At 46.2% G+C, this 21,226-nt stretch overlaps 1 protein-coding gene and 1 pseudogene across 1 annotated transcript in view; one reads left to right on the top strand and one right to left on the bottom strand.

The window, feature by feature from the left end:
* The window catches only part of ELK3 (ETS transcription factor ELK3), a 63,454-nt gene that overhangs the window by 15,213 nt on the left and 27,015 nt on the right, over nucleotides 1–21,226 (top strand). Inside the window, exon 2 of the mRNA XM_039874065.1 lies at nucleotides 11,505–11,713. Within this exon, the coding sequence (XP_039729999.1) occupies nucleotides 11,507–11,713 (207 nt within the window). The 5' untranslated portion in view covers nucleotides 11,505–11,506. The remainder of the gene's footprint in view (nucleotides 1–11,504; nucleotides 11,714–21,226) is intronic.
* LOC120611825 (uncharacterized) lies at nucleotides 6,262–6,377 on the bottom strand (annotated as a pseudogene).

The following is a 21,226-nucleotide window of genomic DNA, read 5'->3' as shown; positions in this document are numbered from 1 at the left end:
GACATGGGGAGATGCAGGGCCCAGGCAGGCAGAAGACCCTGGAGAAGTGGACAAGTCCATCCTTCTCCTGAGGGAAAAAAGAGAAAAATAAAGTTATTCTGTGTCTGAGCGCTTTGACACATTGTAGAAGAGTCTCTGAAGTCAGACATTACAGCCTCCACCTCAGTGGTAAAGAAATTCAAATCAATGGTAAATTAAAATCCAAAGAAATTGAGATTGACTGTACACCTTTTTTTTTAAAAATTCTGTCATTTGCTGGGTGCTGTGTTGGACTTGCTGGTTGACACTAATGAAATGATGGCTAACAATAAGTAGCTCTCTTTGTGGAAGCCATGTCGAAGGCCTCAGAAAAGGCATAAAAAAAGGCAACGTATAAACCTTGTTGCTTATAATGTACAGGGCACTGTGCTGAGCTTTTCCCATACACCATCTTATTCAAATTGACTTGCTTCTCTCAGGTACAGAGAGATAGGTGTATGCTTCTGGGACAACTCATTATTTTTGTTTTTTTCAGCCTGTGGATTGATCACCGCTTCTTCTTCTTTAAGCCCAGGAAGAACAAATTCTGTACTTGGAATGTTAAGAAGTTTTGGGACATGGCCAGATTAGGGATCAAAGAGATACCCACGTGACGCAGCCTAGAGTGAGAAGAGGCGCTTTCGCATCTCGTCTGGACGCGGGATAAGAGATGGCTGGGTTGTGCAATAGTGAGGTGGGGTGGGATGGGAAATAGCATGAATATACGCACGTGGGAGGAAGTAGAATGGTTCAAACACACTTTCCCAGCCATCCGTTTACTTTTCCAGAGGAAATGCCCATATAAAAATCACCAGTGAACTAATTGAGTTGTTTCTAATTTACTAAGAGATATTATAGTTTCAGAAGGAAAGAGAGGTGGATCCTACACACAGTAATGGCTGTGTTGTTATGACAGTGGTTACCAGTGATTTCCCGTGAAAAATCTTTCTTTCCTTAGATGGAAGTTATTCGAAAAGCTGTATTTGCAAACCATAAAGGGTAAATAAGTAGGCTGAACAATGGCCACTTTCTCTGGTTTTTCCTGTTCACTTTACTCTTTAAAAAAGGGCAGTCTGTAGATATTCACAGAATGAATGAGCATGCAAACATTTGTTAATAGATAAAAAGAGCTTTGAGGGACATGAACTTGACCTCACAGATTGGCATTTTTTTACATGCAGCGATTGACAATAATTAAAGTGTCTTTTGAAAATAAATTTTGATAATCTTATTTCCACCTCACTAAATAATAAAAAAAGATTTCAAGTATGGGCTGCGTAGTTACCAAATGTTATCCTCATTTACCTAATGCCTTCAAATTATTCTGTGCGGAGTTATTGTAGACCTCAAATAATACAAATTGCTGTTTTCCAATTCTTTGACTTAAGTACAGGGTTTGCTTTATATAATGAAATGGTTTCTGCTCTTTCTCTTGGACATTAATGATATTGTGGTACAAAAACATTTAGTAGATGCTTCTCTGGACAGAGGAGTTGAAGTTGAGAATTTTCCATATATGAAGTGTTCGGATCCATCCTCATTTCTCTAACCATGCAGGTTTTAACAAGCAAAAGGAGAAATGCTTACCGAACACTTACTTTATTTCTTACAAAGGAGGTTTTTTTTTCTTTCCTTGACCTCTTTCATTTCTGACTAATTTTTTTTTTTAAGTCTAGTTTCTTTTTCGTTCCCACAACATGTAAGCTTCAGAAGGTCAAAGGTAATAATTCTACCCCTTTAACACCCACCTCAGTGTAATTTTAAAAATGAATTCAGGAACATGCAAAGACAAGTGTTAGGTTGCCATCAATAGAAAGAAGAACCAATAAGTGGGTATTTCGACTTCTAAGAATGGAAGCAGAAACCTCATGCTTTGCATAAACATTTTGCGCAGCCCCATCTCACATTAAGACGTCTGGCGCCACCTCGTGGCAGGCAGGAAGAATGCCCTCCAAGAAGAGCGAGAGCAGTTTCTGGCGAGCGAGAAGGCAGCCCGAGGTTCAGGTTTTGTAGAGCTTGAAGCTTAAACAGTTTTGGGGAACTCGCTTTGTACAATCCAACCCGCCCCCACACACACACCCGCCGCCAAAAAAAAAAAAATTAGAAATACAAAATCACAATGGCTCCTAGGCTAGTGCAAAGTGATGATCCCTGAGGCATTGACTTTACCGTGAATCTGCCTGGGGGGTGTAGGTTCCCGATGACAAAGGCGAATCTGGTGGCCCTGGGGTAGAACAAACTCTCCTGTCAGCGGGGCAGCTCTGGAGACTTGGCGGAGTTTGGAGGAGCACAGCAACCCCTGCTAATGGGTGACGTCTGTGCTTCAGCCTCAGGTGGGAGGTCGTCTCTGGGTAAACTGCAGGTCCATCGCATTCCAGGCCTCCACGCTGGTTCTTGCTTTGGCATTTGCCACTGCTGCCCACACCCCTGCCCTGCTCGCTGTGGGGAATGTCCGCGTCTCTTCTCTCACGCTTTTCAGATTTTACCCACCCTTTACATTAAGGCTGTGCTCAAATTCACTCCCCTAGAAAGGCTTCTCCAACTGGCCTAATCCCGATCCGAATCCTAAAGCAAAGTCCGTGCGGGAGGTGGGGCGGGGAAGTATTACCGGGTGGTGAAGGGCACAGGCTGTGGCACGTTCTGAGCTCAGTTTTATTTATTCATTCTTTTGTTTGACAAATGTTTATTGGGTGCCTACCATGACCTGGCACTGAGCTAAGAGCTGGGGATACACCAGCCAGCAAAACAAAGGTCAGCACTCACAGAGTCAACATTTGAGAGCAGTGCCTCTCACAGCATCTGTGGAAATGGACCAGTTTTTAAATTTTCCAGCATATTGGGGACTGGTCATTTTGTGAAATGCAATAAGTTATAAATTTAAAAGTAAATGCAATAAATTACTAGGAAAATTAGATTTAAAAAGATACTAAAATACAATCCTCAATTTTTTTTATTATAGATTTGAAAGGCATACCATTATATTTCAATAAATATAATTAAAATAAACAATGAGGAAAGTAGTTACAAAAAATACATATTCATTGAAAATGTGTATGAAAACAATACTGGTAACATTGTGTCTTTCAGTCATTGTAAGCAAACAAAAGATAAGTGAAATAGAGATTCCCCACAGTAAATACCTATAAACACACTTTAAACAAACACCATATTTATCAATATACCCTTTCAATGTGGCAATCGAGCTTCTTGCTGACTAACAAATTAATCTAGGTTGGGTACAAAAATGGTATTTATAGGGGATGACGTATGGAAACTATTTCTGTGTTTTAAACCAGCCTCACAGAGGTATGTTGACAGGAATGGAATAAGAGATTTTCAAACACATTTCAGCAAACTCAGGATATTAATTCTTTAACTTTCATCTAAAATGAAGCAGGTATTTCTGCGTTAAAAAATTCATCTGTAATCCTTCATTAGTTGCCAGTTCCAACAATTTACCCTATAAAGTTATAGTTATATTTAAATTATCTTTTAATGAAATCACTCAATTCTAGATTTTTATATGATTTTGGGTTACAGTTGAAAAGCTAACCTTGCCTATTGCATGTTTTAGTGTGGTCCTACTTCATGTGACTAACTAGTCCATAGCTTGTGCCAACAGGTGAGCCTACTGATCACATACTTGCAAGTGGTGACCATGACAAATTGCAGTAGAAGCCTCTGCATACTTACTCTTGGTTTCTATACTTATGGACTGGTGACCAGCAGTTCTTAGTGGCATATTGGCCACCCACTGACTAGACTGTTCTAGAGGGGCCCCTACTATTCTGCTATTGGGCCTCAATTTTCTCCTCTGCAAAATGGGAACAATAACTATTCAATTCATAGGGCTGTTGTGGGAATTCAATGAGATAATGTGGGAAAGTGCTTGGTATGTGGTAAAGGCTTCGTAAATAATACCCGCCGTATACAGAGAAGACAAAGATAAGGCTGTTCTAATTGGAAGGGACAGATTAATGAATGAATGATGTGAGTGCTAAACGGACCCGTGGTATGAGTGTGCTCACATTTGTGCATGTAAATTACTTCCATTTGGGAAGAATAGGGTGACCTTTTGATCGTCTCTGTCTTGCCCGTTGTGCACTTATCATTTGAGCTACCTGATTTAGCATCAGGATAGTGACTGCATTTTACTGCTCTCTTCCTGTTTCATGAGGATTGGTCCTGTTTTCCACCCCAGGGGAGGGAACAGCTTTTTGTGTAGGTAATTTGTTAGACCCCTGAAGGACACAGGAGATGGGCCTGGAGTGAGTTAGGGTGCTCTGGGGATGGGTGGTCAGTACCCTTGACCCGACAGAGAGTGACTTATGGGCTGACAGCTCTCAAATGGACAGAGGAAGGCACCGGAGAAGTATCCGGGGTGATCAATATAGTCAGTCTCTAGCATCCTTCTTGTGAGGCTTCATCCAAGAATGAATCAAGGATTTTTTTTTTTTTTTGCATTCTTCAGAATCAGGAAGAGTTGAAAAAACAGAATGAGGGTGGAAAGGAACCACTCAGAGTCCATCTAAGGGTCTCTCCTGCTCTGTGCCAGGGGACAAGTTCTTCACTCTCTGGCTGCCTCCATACACCTCACCTCTGCATCTTTTGCCTTGGCTGGCCTGGCGAACGTACCTGGTGGGCTCCATCGTCAGCAGTCACAATCAGTGTTGTCTCAGCTGCCCCTCGGGTTGTCCTTTGAGAACACTTTTCTCTTTTTGACCCAACAGCTCTCATCTGCTTGACTCCCCTCCCCCTTCCAGGGGCACAAGAGAGATGGGAATAGAACCAGCCCCGAGGGAAGTGCGGTCACCCACAAGCCATCATTGCTGGAGGCACAATAGCTTGGTGGCCTCAGGCTAAGCATCTGAAACCAGTGTTTCTTAAGCAGAAGTCAGAAAAGATGTGTTCAACGAGCTGAATTCTTTGCCATAATTGGAAAAAAAATTTGTTCTTTCATTTTTGACGATAGTCTAAAAAAATAAACATAAGCATATTCCAAGTCACCTTATAAGCAACAGCCATACACTAGCTGAAGAGTCTCCCTGGATTTCAGAGCCTATATTGGGGTCATTGCCTAATGAGCAGAGAACCAAGGTGGTACAATATCTAAATGATGCTTTAAGCCAGGTGAACGTCAAGTAACCTCACAATGTGCTTTATGAAGAGCTTTCCCTGTTGCTTAAAAAAAAGGAGCAGTAAGCATTTGAATAGTACTCGCTATGTACAAGATGTTTAAGTGCATTATTAACAACTCATATAATCCTTACAACAGCCCTGTACAGGAGATACTTTTATTATCATCGCTTTCATTTTACTTATGAGAATATCGAAGCATAAAAAGGTTAAGTAACTTACCCCAAGTCCCACAGGTGGTCAGGACCAGTGACTTGCATTTGAATACAAGAGAGTCCGTTCCACATTCTGCTCTTACCCACTATGTAACCTCCTGAATAGATATAAATGGTTCACTCTCACCTGCTGCAAGTTGTAGAAAATAATTGTGCTTCAGTGAAAAACTGCATTGTCCAGACTCTAGAGAGAACTTCTCTGGATGATGTGATGCTGATTTTGTGGAAGATATTTTGCAACCCAATTAATTATAGATAACCGATAGCAAAATAATTCTTGTTGATGGACATGCAAATTCTGTCTTAGAGTGCTCACTTGACTCCTCTTCCGTCCCGTTTTGTTGGATTTGTGCATTCATTTCAGTGTTCCTGATTTATAAATGCCGATCTGTAAATCTATTTGGATTCTCTTTTGACTTGTTACAACATCTATCTAGTGTCCTCCTTGATTAATGAGCAAAATTAAATCTTTAACATGTCTTCATTTTTATATCTATAGGCGATCCATGATTTTACCCATTTTGAAAATTATTTTTAACAAAGCAATTTCACAACTCTCAGCTTCTTTTCAAGGAAGCCTTCCATGGCCTTCTCCTGCTCACGTACCCCAGGCTCCCAGCCCCTTCACCTGCTCTGCTTGCGTTTTTCCATGGTGCTATTCTTCCAATGTGCTAAATAACTTAGTAGTCATGTGTTTGTTGTTTATGACCGGTCTTGTCCTCCTAGAATATAAGCTCTGTGAGGACAGTGGTCTTCACTGATGTGTCCCAAATACCCAGATGGTTGCCTTGACATAAAATGGACACACACACGTGCGTGTGCGCGCGCATACACACACAGAAAGAAGCAGAGAGAGAATTGAGTCTTTTTTATTTATTATTATTATTATTTATGCCTATCGCACCTGGTCTTCCTAGGTGGTCTCCCATCCAAGTACTAACCAGGCCTGACCCTGCTTAGCTTCCGAGATCAGACATCAGGCTTGTTCAGGGTGGCATGGCCATAGACCATGGACTGTGGCTCCACTGGGGCACGAACCCAGGACCTTCTGTGTGTAAAGCAGATGTGCTAACTGCTACACTATGGAACCACATCCAAAAATTGAGTCTTTAGAAAGTACAGTAATATAATATTTTACCTAAAAGAACCTATGTTGGCTCAGTCATTGCCATAACCTTAAGGTGAGTGTTGGCTGCGTTTCAACAAAATTATCTCACGTGTGTAAACTTATGTTGAGTGGGGGGAGGAATGTGTTTTATCTGTGAATTTCATTTTATCATTATATGAGAATTATAAGACTAGAGGAGCTAGGTTTACAATTAAATGAGATAATTTATAATGAAATGAGGAAAAAATATAAAAAAAAATTTAATGAAAATACTTTGTCAACATGGGGAACCTATTAAATTTTTCTCCCCTGCTCCTTTAAAAAGAAGTTAAGTGTATCCAAACCGGATGAACGATTTTAGATGGTCTAACTATACTCCACACTGTGGCCAGATCTAGGATATAAACTACAAAGGAAGAGAAGCAGTTGGGGCAAATGGCAGGTAGCCTTGTTCTGTGGAGAGGCCTGGGGGAGGGTCTGCCAGCCGCTGTGACCGGTGTGTTTGCTTAGCTCCAGCGGGGATGGTGAGAGGTGAGCCATTGCAGGCGGCACCACCGAGCTGAAGTCAGAGGAGTGGAGAAGGTATCAAATGCTAGAGGCCACCTCTTCCCGTAAGAGCGCCGATGCCCGTAAAAGTGGACTGACCCGCCTGGATAGAAAAGCGCAGTTTAGTCTTGTGTAAAGAAGGGCATTGCGATACCTGACAGAATGTCATACATTCAAAATAAGTTCTGGGAAGTGGGGAGAGGAAAGAGAAGCATTTTCTAATGAGCAGAAATTTGACTTTGGGGAATATTTTTAAAAGATTTATAGCATTTCTTTCATGTGTTCTATGTATTTTAAGTGGAGAGTCTTGAAAATCAGCTGAATGGGGTTAGGCTGATGAGACATTTTAACTTAAAGTAAGCCTTCGTTTGCATAATAATGTCTCCGGCATAAATCTCAAGTATCAACACTTTCTTGAACTTTTCATTCAGTAGGAGCCACAGTATGCTGTCTGCATGACTCACAGTCCTTGTAATGGCAGCCAGAGAAATTGGACTTGATTGTACCTGTATATTAAGATATAAGGCTTCATGGATAATTCTAGGCATGGAGGACTAATTTAGAAAAAAAAAACACTGATTTTTTTTTTTTTTTTCTGGTGAGAGATATTCATTTGGATGAATTTGCTAATACGTTCGGTGTTGGCAGCTGTGAGGAGGGCATGCTCCCCAGTCACTATGTTAGAGCCTTTTCCAGTGTCCCAGAAGGGACAAAATTTGCAGCTGGCAGAGGTATGATAGAACACAAAGCATGACTGTATGTGAAAACAGCTGTGTAAATGATGACACTTGATTGAATCCTAATTTAAACAGATTAACATTGGAACTAAAAATCAAAGACACACAGAGAGTGCTCTTGAATGGAGAGAACCGCAGCAGCGTTATAAGCTGGTGGCCCCGCCCTGCTGTCCCCCACGCCCCTGCTCCCCCACATCCCACCAGTGGCTCTGGCCAGAGGGCGTGGGAGGGTCCAGAGCTGCCTGGGGTGGGGCAGGGTGGGGGGGCGGTTCCACCGTTTCCCAGAATTATTTCTGCTGAGTATAGAAGGGGGTGACACATGTTTGTAGATGTGATGATAAGTTCACCAGGAAATATTTTTGAGACTCATCTCTGAGTAAGGTGTGGGATTTCCAGCAATGAAGATTTGTGTGTGGCACAGTCATCGATACTGGGGGACCAGCCAGGGCAGAGGAGTGGCTGGGGAGGGCTGGAGAAGAGGGGAATGAAGGCCTCTGCACTGGGCTGGACGTGCTTTAGGCAGGAGTGGCTTCGTGCCTTAGCCACCTCCGGTGGAGCAGTCTTACTCACGCTTAACCCTTCTGAGTTGTCCTCCAGGGCTTGCTCAGTTGTAGCCTGGCCATGACTCCCCTTTGGCGAGGGAGGAAGGAGGGGGAAGGAGGGGGCCCACCCAGCCAAGCTCTGTGGGAGATTAAGAACCTGCAGGGAGGCCCTGTGAGTTGTGGCTCACAGCTCCTGGAGCCAGTTCCTCTCTTCCAGAAGTCTGGGAGGCCCCTGATCAGGGGGTCCCTATCCCCACCATTTGCTCGTCTGCCTTTTCACTTTCTACTCTTTCACCTCTTCTTTTTCTTGCCCATTTCCTTTTTCCTCCTTTGTCTTAGGTCCTGGTCAGAGCACCCACGGTCATCACTTAGCTCACTGTGACCCTCGGAGTAAAGACATGACCAGCTAATCCCCCCACATCTCACAGGATGATTTTTCATGTCTAGACACACCTCGTGATTGTGAATGGAAGCTCTATAGCGTAAAGACATTGCACGCCGGTGAAGAGAGAATTTTTCAGCAAAGCCGTTGGGCATTGTAATAGTCAACCTTTGCTGCCATGGTGCTGCGTAATAAACTCTCTCTAGACTCACTGGCTTACGATAGCATTTATTTTCTCATGGGTTGGCTTCAGGGATGCTGATTCAGACTGTGGATCGTGGGGCTTGGCCCCAGGCTTTAGGTTGAATTCAGGTTGGCTCCACGTGTCTTGTTTTGGGGCAGCAGCTTCGGGGTAGTAACAGGAGCACAGGAAGAAAAATGCAGACACGTGAAGCCTTTCGGACCTCGGCTCAGAATCGGCGCATTGTAACTCCTACTTTGCATTCCGTTGGCCAAATTAAAGCACATGGCCAAACCCACATTTCAGTGGGATAGAAGAGTAGCCCGTCTATTCTAGCGCACTGCTGCAAGGTCACTGGAATGGGGGACGGGAAGGTGTGAGAACATTTATCCAGCGTACTACATATGTCCTTATCAGTTCCATCTGGAGAACACGACTCCCATACATGGGGTGGGAATGCCACGAGAAGGGATTGCAGAAAGCACAGGAAGCTCTGAGGAGTCCTGGTTAGAAGAAGCACTAAGTGTAAAACACATGGAGATGTTTCCATTGTCCCCTTGCCCCATCTGGAACATGATGGTTCGTGTCCTTACAGGCGGGGCAGGAGCAGGTAGCTGACCGCTTTCCTACCTGGCATGTGAGCCACAGGCCCCTTCTATTCAGACCTCCACACCCACTGGCAGCCTTCTGCCCTTTGGAGCAGTTCTTCTGAGCAACCCCTGTGAGTTTCAAAGATATTTTAAAGGTTACTAGTCTGAACTGTTTGGCCAAGAAAACACCGAAGAATTTGAGACAACTGTTCGCAATTCTTAGCGCCAATGAAGAGGAGAAAGTTTGTGGCTCGTCCTCAAATAAGCAGAAGGGTGGTTCATATTAGGAGCTGGAACTGGCAAGCTGCTCACAAGACTCGTGAGATGCAAAGGCAGTGCTGATCCAACAGCGAAATAGTTTACTCTCCCACAGACTGAGTGGCCATTGTGGGGAAGGTTGATTTCTGTAAAGAATTTCTCCCTTAAAGAACCGTAAATGAAACGCTGTATGAGATTCTTAGCCTGCTTTCCTTCACCCGAGAAGCCCACGTTGCTCAGAGAAACAACAAAATGTGTTCTTTGGGTTAAACCCATGAAAGGATATGAGGAAACGAATACTTACTGGGTGGCGAGGTATCTTCACATTCATTCCCTCGTGGAAAGGGAGAAAAATAATTTGTCAGTCTGAAAGCTGTCCTTTAAGAGGGATGCATGAGAGGAGATGTGGAGCTGACAAAAATATTGGTACAGATCACTCTCCCTAAGGCACTTACTCTGGCTTCCAGTTCTCCCAGAGTCGTGTACCTTTCTCACTGCCCTCTACTTCCGGTCACCCCTTGGCTGCCTCCTAGGTCTTCAGCACCCACTCCTTGCTATTCCCGTCCTTTCTGGCTTTGTCTCCACCTCACAGCTTGCCTTCGAAGCTTCTCTCCTTGCCAGAAGCCTTTTTTCCACCCTCTGTTCATCTCTGCTTTCCTCAGCCACGCCCTGGAATGTCACCCCCATCCTGTCCCCATCGAGCCAAGGCACATCACACGTCTCGTCATGACAGCTGATCCGAGTGAAGCTTTCGGGTCCAGCCCAACCATCTCTTCTTTCCTAATTTAACAAATGTCGATAAGACAAACGGGTTATTTACTGTGATTATTATTGCTATTATTACTTTTAGAATTAATTGCCATGAAAGTCCTCAGAAATCTGAAGTTGGGGAACGACCTAGGGGAGTGGGGAAAAATTTCTTCGAGAAAGCCCCATTTGAATTGCATCACGATGGATGAGTAGGGGTTCCCCAGGGTTCAAAGCTAGGGAACAGCATCCTAGGTAGAAGGAACAGCACTTAACAAAGCTCATACCAGGACCAGAGGGAAAAGATAGCGTTTTACAGGCTTTCCTATCATAGCGGAGAAAAAATGCTTTTCCCACCTCTGCATTTGTGACGGTGGGGTTTGATCTGCAATGCGAAGAGTGCCTGGGAAAGTTAAGGGGTCAGCCTCTAAGTGGCAACAACCGATTCTTCAGTCCCACAAACATCTGTCGGTTGGCCTCATGCTACATCAGGCCGTGTGCTGGGTTATGAGTGCCGGGAATACAAAGAGCGATTCAACAAAGTCCCTTCCTTGTGAAGTTCATTCTGTAGTTAAACTGACTGGTATGCCCCAGCCCCATTACCCCGGGCCCCCACATAAATGTGCTTATCATGGGGTCCACATTCATAGCCATCAGGGGACTACAGACTGACCAATAGAGGACTCGATAGGATGGGCGGGAACAGACTCTAGTGCTAAGTGGGGAATTGTGTAGGGACTAATTCTACAAGTGGGCAGTTCGTTAATCATTTTTCACTTTATTCCTGATGCAACCCTGTCACCTGCAGGAATGTGCCTTGCCAACAGGAGAATCACAGTGCTTCCTCGTATTTCTGGCCGTTTACGAAAATATAGCCGGAAAGCACCTGATTCAGAGTGGCCCGTTGGGATGGATGTGAACGTGGCTTTGGCTCACTGGGGGGGGGTGGGCGGTGGCGGGGAGCTGAGGCGCTCGTCCCAAAGCCCCTTCTCCACCAGACTGGGCGTGTGAGCCCGCGCGCTGACCTGTCCCCTCCCTCCCCAGGTATGGAGAGTGCAATCACGCTGTGGCAGTTCCTGTTGCAGTTGCTGCTGGACCAGAAGCATGAGCATCTGATCTGCTGGACCTCCAACGATGGTGAATTCAAGCTCCTCAAAGCAGAAGAAGTGGCCAAGCTGTGGGGACTCCGGAAGAACAAAACAAACATGAATTACGATAAGCTGAGCAGAGCCCTGCGATACTATTACGACAAGGTAAACCCTTGCCTTGCACGAGGCTGTCTTGGGCAGGTGGAGAGCCACCTCCATGTTCCACTGATGAAGGTGGATAACGGTGTGTACCGTGAAGCAAGTCGGGAAATCACATGGAGGCAATTTGTGCAGTTTTCGGTTTTGTTTTGTTTTGAGAAAAAAACGTAGGTATTTTTCTACAGTATAAAAAAATACTATAGGTCTGTTTTTCTGGAAACCCTTTGGGTGTGACCGTGGGTCAAATTTCGTTCCTTCTGCATTTTCACCTGTAGTTGCTGCAAAACTTTGCCAACAACAGAAATCAGATTAGGGAAGTTCTGGGGCTTCCCTCATGGTTAGTTGCTTGAGTGACAGAATAAATGTTAAAATCTAAAGAATCAGTGTATCCCATCTGGTTTGTAGTTCACTCGAATGGGCCTTTCCTGGGGGGAATGGTAGCTCAGGCAAGTTATCTAACCATTTGCTGCCTCCTTGTCCTCATTTATGCAAATGGGGTCCTAATAGTACCAAGTCAGGATTGTTGTGAAGACTAAACAAGTGTCACATGGTCAGTACTTGTGTCACATGGTCAGACTTAGAACAATGCTTGGGTACGTGGGGTTGCAACTTCACGGGAAATTTCCTTAATCAAAAAAAAAAAGTTTTTCTTTTCGAGTCACACAGACGAGTCAGAGTGCTTTGTTAAGTGATACCACAGCATGGTTGCCAGAGCCAGGACGGTTTGAATGCATTTCTGGAAAAGCAGTAAATGGGCCTGAGAGGGCAAAATTATTCCTATTTAGGGGCGATCACTTCAGGCCTGTCTTTGTTGAGCATTTCTGTCTGGCTCTGTTGTTGCTGATAATTTAGCCTCATAGACATAGACTTAGAGCCCTAAGTTCTAGTTTTACTGTTCATAGCGAAAGGTGAATTAAAGGCTGATTTAAATATTAGTTCCTGATCTATATTTAGCACCTTCTTTCTGCCAGCCTCTTTGGAATCCAAAACAGAAGAATTACACATTTCAGGAAGTGGAGGCATCATTAATTATAAAGCGTTCCTTCATACGATCATAATTGCATATGATTATGTCATTGAAATGTTAAAGGTGCTTTCCTTTAATGTGGCAATTAATTAATCCAGGCTTAATGCAGAGCCGAGCTAAGATGTAAAAAGCACTTCTTGCAAATTGCACTGTCTGAAAGCCTGGCAGATGGTTTATTGTTTTGCAGTTTCCCCCAGGTTCTAAGTTGCACAATGGGAATTAGAGCCCTCTGAAGGAAAACAGTCATCTTGCCTGCTGGCAGGGTGCCTAAAGTGGCTTTGAGACTTAAAAAAAAAAAAAAAAAATTCATTGTTTTAAATTAAGGTGTCAAAGAAAAGGAGCCCTGCCTCAGTGTCTGTGACTCAGTTTCATCTCTTCATGTGGCCTGGGCATCGGGACTATAAGATTGTATATCATGAGCACAAAGGGAGATCACGGGCTGCAAATGACACCACAAAGACTGGCAAAGCCATCGCTGTTTAGACTACACTTGATCTCCCTTGAGCAGATTTTTTTCACTCTCTAGGGAAAGCAGTTTCAGAGGCTTCGGTCGCCCGGCATGTTTTGGTACTTTGTGTGCCGAGGGCTTCCTACCCCCATCTCCCCTATGTGATGCCAGCCCGCGTTTCCCTCCTCCCCCACTACAGTCCTGCTAGCATCTCCTTTTAAAGATGAGGACGTGGGGCTTTGATGAGGAACCTGCCCGAACTCCTGCAGCCAGGAAGCGGTAGAGCCAGGATGCTCATGCTCCTGGCCACAAGGCTCATGCCCTGCCTTCCTGGCCTTTCATTATCTTTGCCTCTGAACACCTGAGTTCCGGGTAGGCAATCAGGCAGCACAAAAGGTATTGCAACCTTAGAATTTTTTTGTTCAAGCTCTTCAGTGTTGAAAAATCTGGGGTACACTGGGCGTCTGGTTGAACCGAAGGCCCCGGGTCCCAGTGGCCAGTGTGGTATGCTCCCCGCAGTTATCCCTTTCCTGTTCTGCCAGGGCTGAGCTTGAAGTCTGGCCACATGACTTTTGCGCAGCCAGCTGGCACTAACAGTGAGGGCAGGAGCAGCTCTGGTCCCGTGTGTCATGTAGTCGCAGCCACCAGGAGAAGGCGCCCTGCATCCTTCCTCGGACATGGGTACACTGTACAGGTGCATGTGTACACAGCACACAAGTGCGTACACATGGCTGTTTGCATCTTTCCCATGAAATGTTCTCCAGTGCCAAGCAAAACTCACCATGAAGCTCCTAATACAGTTTAAAGTGAAAAGAAAAGGAAGGAGGAGAGGAGAGGGTGTGAGCAGAGTGGAGGGGAGGGGAAGAGAAGAAGGGAGGGAAAGAGAGGGAGGAGAAGGAGAAATGGCAAAAGTTTACAAAAAGTATACTCTAGTTTACATTTTAGATGGACACTTCTTTAAGTTTTGCCAGTGTTAATCTGTAACTATATGTGTGTATAAGTTGAAACATGGACTCGCCGGTATCTGACCATTTTTCAACCACAAAAATGGCAATCTTAAATGTCTTAGGCTCTCATTTAAGAAACAGATTCTAGGAGGATCTTTGTGAATGTGAAGCCCCTGGCCACATGGTGTGCCACACTCCTCACCATGTAAGTGTTTCTCAGGGTTACTCAGCACTTAGTGTGACCTCGTCTGCCATTTACTGTCTTCCTCACTCCTCCTTATTCCCCTCCCCTCCCCCGCTCCTTCTCTCCCTCTTTCTCTTCNCCCTCCCCCCTCTCCAAACTGACACATATCCAGAGCCTGCTCTGCACGTGGCATAAATTAGGTGACTCCCTACCTTGATGGCTGGGTTCTTTTTTTCTGTTGTTTATTTTCTGTCATTTGCTAGCTATCAACTCTTCACTCTTGGCTGAAACTGCACATCCCTTGGTTTGTCCTAATAGGGAAGTTTTTCTGCCACCATAGACAAGCATGAGCATACCATTATTTTTATATGTTGTATATTATATTTTTAGCTCATTCCAGAATATTAGAAATGGGCAGAGGGAAAAAAAGTAGAAAACGTGTGTAGAAAAACTTTATAGCACCAGAGGAGATTGACAATTGGGCTCATGGCTTCAGATTGGAGCTGAGGGACTTTAAGCACAGTTCCTCCAAAAAATGTCCCCACCTGTGTCATAGCGAAGTGGTTAATAGCATGAACTCTAGGGCTAGATTGTCTGGGTTTGAATCCCGCTCCATGACTATGGGTGCTTTGTCTAATCTCTCCGGGTCTCAGCTTCCTTTTCTATAAAATGGGTCTAATAGTAGAGCCTACACCACGGGGCCATGGTGGGGATTAGCCGAGTTAACGCATGAGCGCTGAGAACATGCCCATAACACATAAGGTGCTACAAAGTATTAGCCAGAGTAATAATACAGATGATATTTTCCTTATTGCTAATTCGAAAAGTGTAGACAGGAGCAAAGGAGAAAATGAGGGCCTTGGTACTACCTTCCTGTGCAGGTACACACAGGTATGACGGCTCTTTGCACTGATGAGCCATCAGGAGCATTATGTTGTGCTTTTTAATGACCGAAGAAGGACAACCACGATTTCTTTGCCCATTGCCTATTTATATATTTATATATTTAGTTGAATTCTGAAAATTCAACTACTGAGATGCTTTAGCATTTGAATGACTCTTCCTTGCTGCTCTGAATCAAAGTGCACTTCTCCGTGCACGCCCAGTTGGAGCGAGTCTCCATCTTCACGTGCTCTCTCAGTATCCAGCATGGGCTTTGCATTTGGCACCGTCCAGGTCAGAGTCTCTGAGTCTCAGTTCACCTATCAGAAGTGGGCATCCTGATAGCAGCTTCCCTCGTTGGTTCGTGTGCGGATCAGATGTGACCGTGTGTACGAGGTGCTCAGGCACCTGGGAAGCACACTCTCAGTGAATGCTCATTTCTGTTACCGTGTTTAGAGAACTGACTGCATGGCTTTTGTATGGCTGTCCATTTATATAAGTGGCTTCCTCACAAAACAGTCCTCACCATGGTCTCTTGGCTTACCCACTTTTGTTGCTCTGGTACCTTGTACAGGGTCTGGCACATATTAGTTGCTCAGTTAATGTTAAATGATTGAGCAGATGGATAAAACATAATGAAGTGGATACTACTCAAACACAAATTACGTATATGAAAGTTGACATTACAGAAGCGCTAAACTTAGAAGCAAACAAAAAGTGACCATTTTTGATTATTGTATTGTATTCATTTCGTAAGGCTGCCGTGACAAATTACCACAAAACAAGTGGCTTACGACAGAACTTTATTCTCTCATCGTTCTGGGGACCAGATTTCTGAAATCGGGGTGTCAGCAGGGCCCAGGTAGTACCCTTCCTTGCCTCTTCTAGCTTCTGGTGGCACCCATCGATCCTTGGTGTTCTCGGCTTGTAGCTGCATCACTCCGATCTCTGCCTCTGTCCTCACATGGCATCTCCCTATGTGCCTTTGTCTCTACATTCCCCTCTTGTAAGGAGACCAAGTCTATTGGGTTAGGGCCCACCCTAATGGCTTCATCTTAAATTGATTATATCTGCAAAAACCCTATTTCAAAATAAAAAAAAAGAGTCATATTCACAGGTACTGAGAAAGTTCAGACTTCAACCTTTTTTGGGGGGGCGGGGGGGCGCATACTTCTACCCATAACATCTACATATATCTCACACTCTGCTGGGCGTTCGTGTAGATGTTCAGAATTACACACAGAGGGTGAACCTTGGAGATGATGCTTTGATTCAACCAATCCTAAAGGAAAAACTGCTCCCCACGACAGGGACAGCAAGTAGATTCGACAGCAGGTATGAAACGAGATTCTACGACAGGCATGTCACAGTGTGCCCACCATGTGCCAGCTGCCGTGCCAGGTCCTCAGGGTCGAAACAGAGGTGAAAGGGATGAGAACTGCCTTGGAGGGATTCAGAGTCCTTGAGAATTCATCCGTTCCTGCTCTGGAACAGCAAATAATTTCAGTAAACTACTTAGATGGGAAGAAAAGCTGACCCCGATGCCTCCAATCCTGGATCAGCAATGGCTGGGGTCTGGCCGTGGCCTCTGAGGTTCCTTCCCTGACCTGCATTTCTGTGGATGGCCGTTTCACATGCATTAGCGAAGGCTGGAGGATCAGAGTTCGCAACTGACTGCCAAGGACCTGCCTCCCCGACTTGCAGTTTTTGAAGAGGCTGCTGGGCAAATCCCAGCAGAATTCTAAGAAAGGAGTGATGCCCAGCCTAGGATGGAGCATGCTTAATACTCAGGCATGGACTGAGCAGAGGCCCCTCTTCTGCTTGGAAACCTGCAGGTAAAGGGAGGGCGCCTGTGTCTGAGTCCATGAGGGGCAGAAATCAGAGCTGGCGAGACCTAAATGAGACATTTAGTTCCCGCCTGGGCATTTCACAGTCACACCCTACCAGGCAGCATTCTCCTCAATCTTGAACCCTGGGAGATGGGTTTGTTCATTGTAGTGCTGATGGTTTGAATTTGGGGGTAGGGTTTGTTCTTCTCCTTAGGTTTAAACTGAGTCTTCCAAAAGGTATTTTACCACCCGGTGTAATAGTAAGGGTCTCTCTCTTTCAGAGATTTTGTTTATTAACAAGTTCAACAACTCTTTTCCACTCCTAAACCACATCGGATGGTCTTGGTGTTTAAATCTCTCGTTTTGGGGATGCTCAGGTGGAGAAGAGAAGGGTCGATGCCCAGAGCATGCCTGTAACTGGCCTTAGGGACCCAAGTCTGGGGGGCCTGAGGAACTGCTGGATACATAGCATTTGTTCACTTTTAAGGTCTGCACCTTAAAAGTCACCTCTGACTTTTCTTCCATCATTCAGCCATTACTTGAAGAACATACCTACTCCCTTCGGGTGGCTCAGCAGGTGGTCGGGAGGCAGGTGCACAAACCAATTACAGTAGAGCACCGTGTGTAAAGTACTAGCTGGCCATGATTCCAGCAGCTTCCAGGAGAGATGGCAAGAGAGAAAACGTGAAAAGGAGGCTGTAGAGCTCAAGACGTGTGACTCAGATCTAGAGGAATGAGAATGAGTTAACCAGGCTGAAAAAAGTTGGGAAAGGGTAGACCGAGAACGGGAACAGCATGTGCAAAGGGGAGGCTTTTGACTTTTCAACCACAGAGTATTTATTTAGGGAATGATGTGAGGTTGGAAGAGGGAATGGACCATGGAGTTTCTTCTGCAAAAGACTTGGAACTTTATGGCCAGGACAACAGAGAGCTAATAAAGGTCTGTAAACCCGGAAGTGCCATGCTCAGATTTGCATTTCAGAAATAAAAATCTTTGTCTCCTCTTACTCTTCTTGGCATTGATCTTGTCGCGCTCAGGCCCCACAGCCTAGATCTTTTTGGCCAGTTACCACAAATTGATTTCTCTCTGCTGGCTGAGCTGGCGCTGTCACACCTCCGGCATCAGGGCCTGCGTGTCCCTCTCTAGAACTGCCTGGGAGTGGAGAAGGAAGATGGGGGAGTCTGCCGCTCAAATACGCAGGACAGCTATCTCCTGCCTTTAGCCGCTGAAGCCACAGACTCTCCGGTTGCTGCAAAAGGAGACCTGGAAGCTGACACAATCCCTCGTCCTTTTCCTCCAACAGGGCTTTTGTCCTTGTTGTTGTTGGCGGTGAACATTCATCCCAGGGGGAGGTGAAAAGTGTTGCCAGCTCCCTTCTCATCAAGAGATTGAAATGGTGATATGATGAAAAATCCTCCCGTCTCCACAGCAACATCCCGGCTTATCCTCACCAACGTACCGAACAGTCTTTATTTAATTGGAAGGGGTTTCGAGGGGAGCAGTCGAGACAGAGTCATTGGCAACACGTTCCTGGAAGCAGGATGCATCACCTTCTTAGCTTAATTGGACAATTCATTTTCAATTGGGTGTGCAAGCATGACAGGAAAATGTTCGTATTAATAATACATATCTCAGATCGACCCCCTGTGCCAAGAAGCCTGACCCTGGCAGAATTTTTTAATTCCCCAGAATAAATTTTGCGAAGCTAAAATGACATATTGTCTGTCAGAGTGGAGAAAGAACGAAGTCCAGCAAGCATTTTTATCCAGAACTTTCTAGAATACCTATGTTGGTTGCAAAATTTCACAGACGACCCATCTCTCCTGGACTCCATTTTGGGGGTGTTTGGTGTATCGAAGGTACCCTCTGTGCTCAGTCCTGGGTCTGAGTGTTGAGGGTCTGGTATGTTTCATTGGATATCTTTTTTTTTTTTTTTCTTTTATGTCATGTCAGTAGCTCAGATGGTTTGAAGTACAACAGATGGCAACTGGGCATTGCCTGGGGGCCGAGGGCATAACCAGGGCCTCTCTGCAAGCTTTTTGGTCCTGGAAGCTGCCTAGAGACCTGTGGGGTAGCCATGGCCTGATGGAGGTCTTCCAGTTTGGCCACATGGCCTGGGGAGACAGCAGCTGGACAAGAGGGCCAGGCTGCGGGGGGGACACTATATGTTGATTGAGGACGCTTCCTGACTTGCGCAGGTTCCCAAGCCAGCTTCCCTGTGGCACTCACTGTTCCCCCAAACGGGCAGTTGCTAAGAAACACTCAGAGTCTTGGGAGTACCTTCGGCACCGTGTTGATGAGGCTGCTGTGCTCAGTGCTCAGCTGCCAACACGCCGGCAGCCTGGCCAGCTCCACATACGTCAGGCTGTGGCCCAAGCCCACACCAGGTTGCCAGCATGAGCGTTCCTGCTTCTGGGCTTCTAGCTGCAGGAGAATTGAGTGGTTGTGTAGACAGACTGACAAAACCCCTAACATTCACATCATACCACCCACCATCCGCCCACCAGCCCAGCTGCTCCTCGATGCGCCTCCTCCCCACCTTCTGCCTGGGCTCCCACAGCCGTGCATCTCAGTTCCTGCCCCAAGTCTATGGCACCAGAAGGGGAAGCTCAGACGTATGGAGCATTTGCCTTAAGCCAGGCCTGTGCTAGCTAGTTTTACATTTAGAGGCGGGAATACTGAGTCTCAGAGAAGATAAGTAACAGATCCAAAACGAAGCAGCTCGTCAGTGGCAGAGCTTTCTGCCTGGGAGTCTTCACCCCAGCGTCCGTGCTCGGGGTTATGAAGCTGAGGATCACACAGTTGCAGAGCCATGGGCCCAAACTCGAGTCCCATATTCCTAACATTGCTGATTATTACCCCAGGGCAGGCCGAGGAAACCAGACCCCAGCATTTGCTGTTTGAAATGACAATGGAAAAACTGCTGGCAGCTGAAAATGTCAGGTGATGGTTCTGGAAGCCCCAGAATACCCTAAACTTCTGTGTCCAGATGACACTTCCTAAAGAAAACCAGACCAGAGTGTAGCAACCCTGTGCCTGTGCACCTCCCAGCTCCCTGCGGCTGCCAGGAGAGGCTCCAACCTCCCTTCACCATCGGGCCCCCACTCCCCCGCTACCCCGCCCTGGCTCCGCTGCCCTGAGCAGCATCTTCAGCGATCTTGTCGTTGCCTGGGTGCCCCCTCTGCCTTTCCTGCAGCTCGTCCTCAAATTCCTCTCTGCTCTACCTCCTCCAGCTGATGCCTGCCCTTAGTGTCACCTCCTCTGCTCCCTTCTCTTGCTGCCACACTGACTGGGCGCTGGTCTTCTTTACCATTCCTTGCCCTGGGGCCTGAGGATGGAGGTAGGATGAACGAGCGTGGGATCAAGCGAACATGCTTCTCCGTAGCGCAGAAGGGAGTCTGTCATCTCAGAATGTCAGCGCTGGAAAGAACCTAACAGACCATCCTGCGCTGCCTGCCCCTCTTTTATTAGCAAGTGAGAATCCGAGAGGGGAGGTGATTTTTCAGGAAAATCGATGGCAAAGCGAAGGATGGGAACGCACTCCCAGACCACCTGCGGCTCTGAGCCCCCAGCCATCTGCTCCTGCACAGGTGGCCAAAGCTGGAAGGCCGTTTTGGCAACTCCCTGCTTGGCAGGGAAAGCGGAGGAAGACTTGTCCTGGGGCAGCAGTATTACCTTTTATTTTTACACTCCAGAGGCCTTTAATAAAAATACCCTTGGGTGTCGAAAGGAAGGAGACCAGACTCTGGGTCCAGCGAGCAGCAGGAGCGAGCCCAGAGCGGGTGCAAGCGTGTTCCTGGTGTCGAGCCAGAGCCGCCCCCCGCCCCCTCCTGGGAGCCCCGCCAGGCCCCTCATCTTCAGCGACATCAGGCCCTCGAAGGTGGAGAGCCAGTCCCCACTGCAGCTTAGCTGTGCCAGAGAAGAAAGAAATCGCAACCCAGACCACAAGGAAACCTCCCCACCAAGCCAGCCAATTCCGAGAGAGCCGGAGCCCTTGCTTGGCAGCGCGCTATTCTTAGCAGCTGGAAGTGGGGTGAGCGTGGGTGTATGTGCGCGTGCGAGTGCGCATGCTCCAAAATTAAACTTTCAGCCCCGGCCTCACCCAAGCCAGTGCCGACAGCAACGTGACAGCAGGGCAGCAGGCCCAGCGCGCAGGGAAGGCTGTGCCTCCCCACCCGCTCAATGGAGACTGTAAGGAGGA

Source organism: Pteropus medius, unplaced genomic scaffold, assembly GCF_902729225.1.
Source record: "Pteropus medius unplaced genomic scaffold, Ma_sr-lr_union100, whole genome shotgun sequence".
Lineage (NCBI taxonomy): Eukaryota > Metazoa > Chordata > Mammalia > Chiroptera > Pteropodidae > Pteropus > Pteropus medius.
The sequence above is the reverse complement of the archived record's forward strand: the minus strand, read 5'-3'. Positions and strand labels throughout refer to the sequence as shown.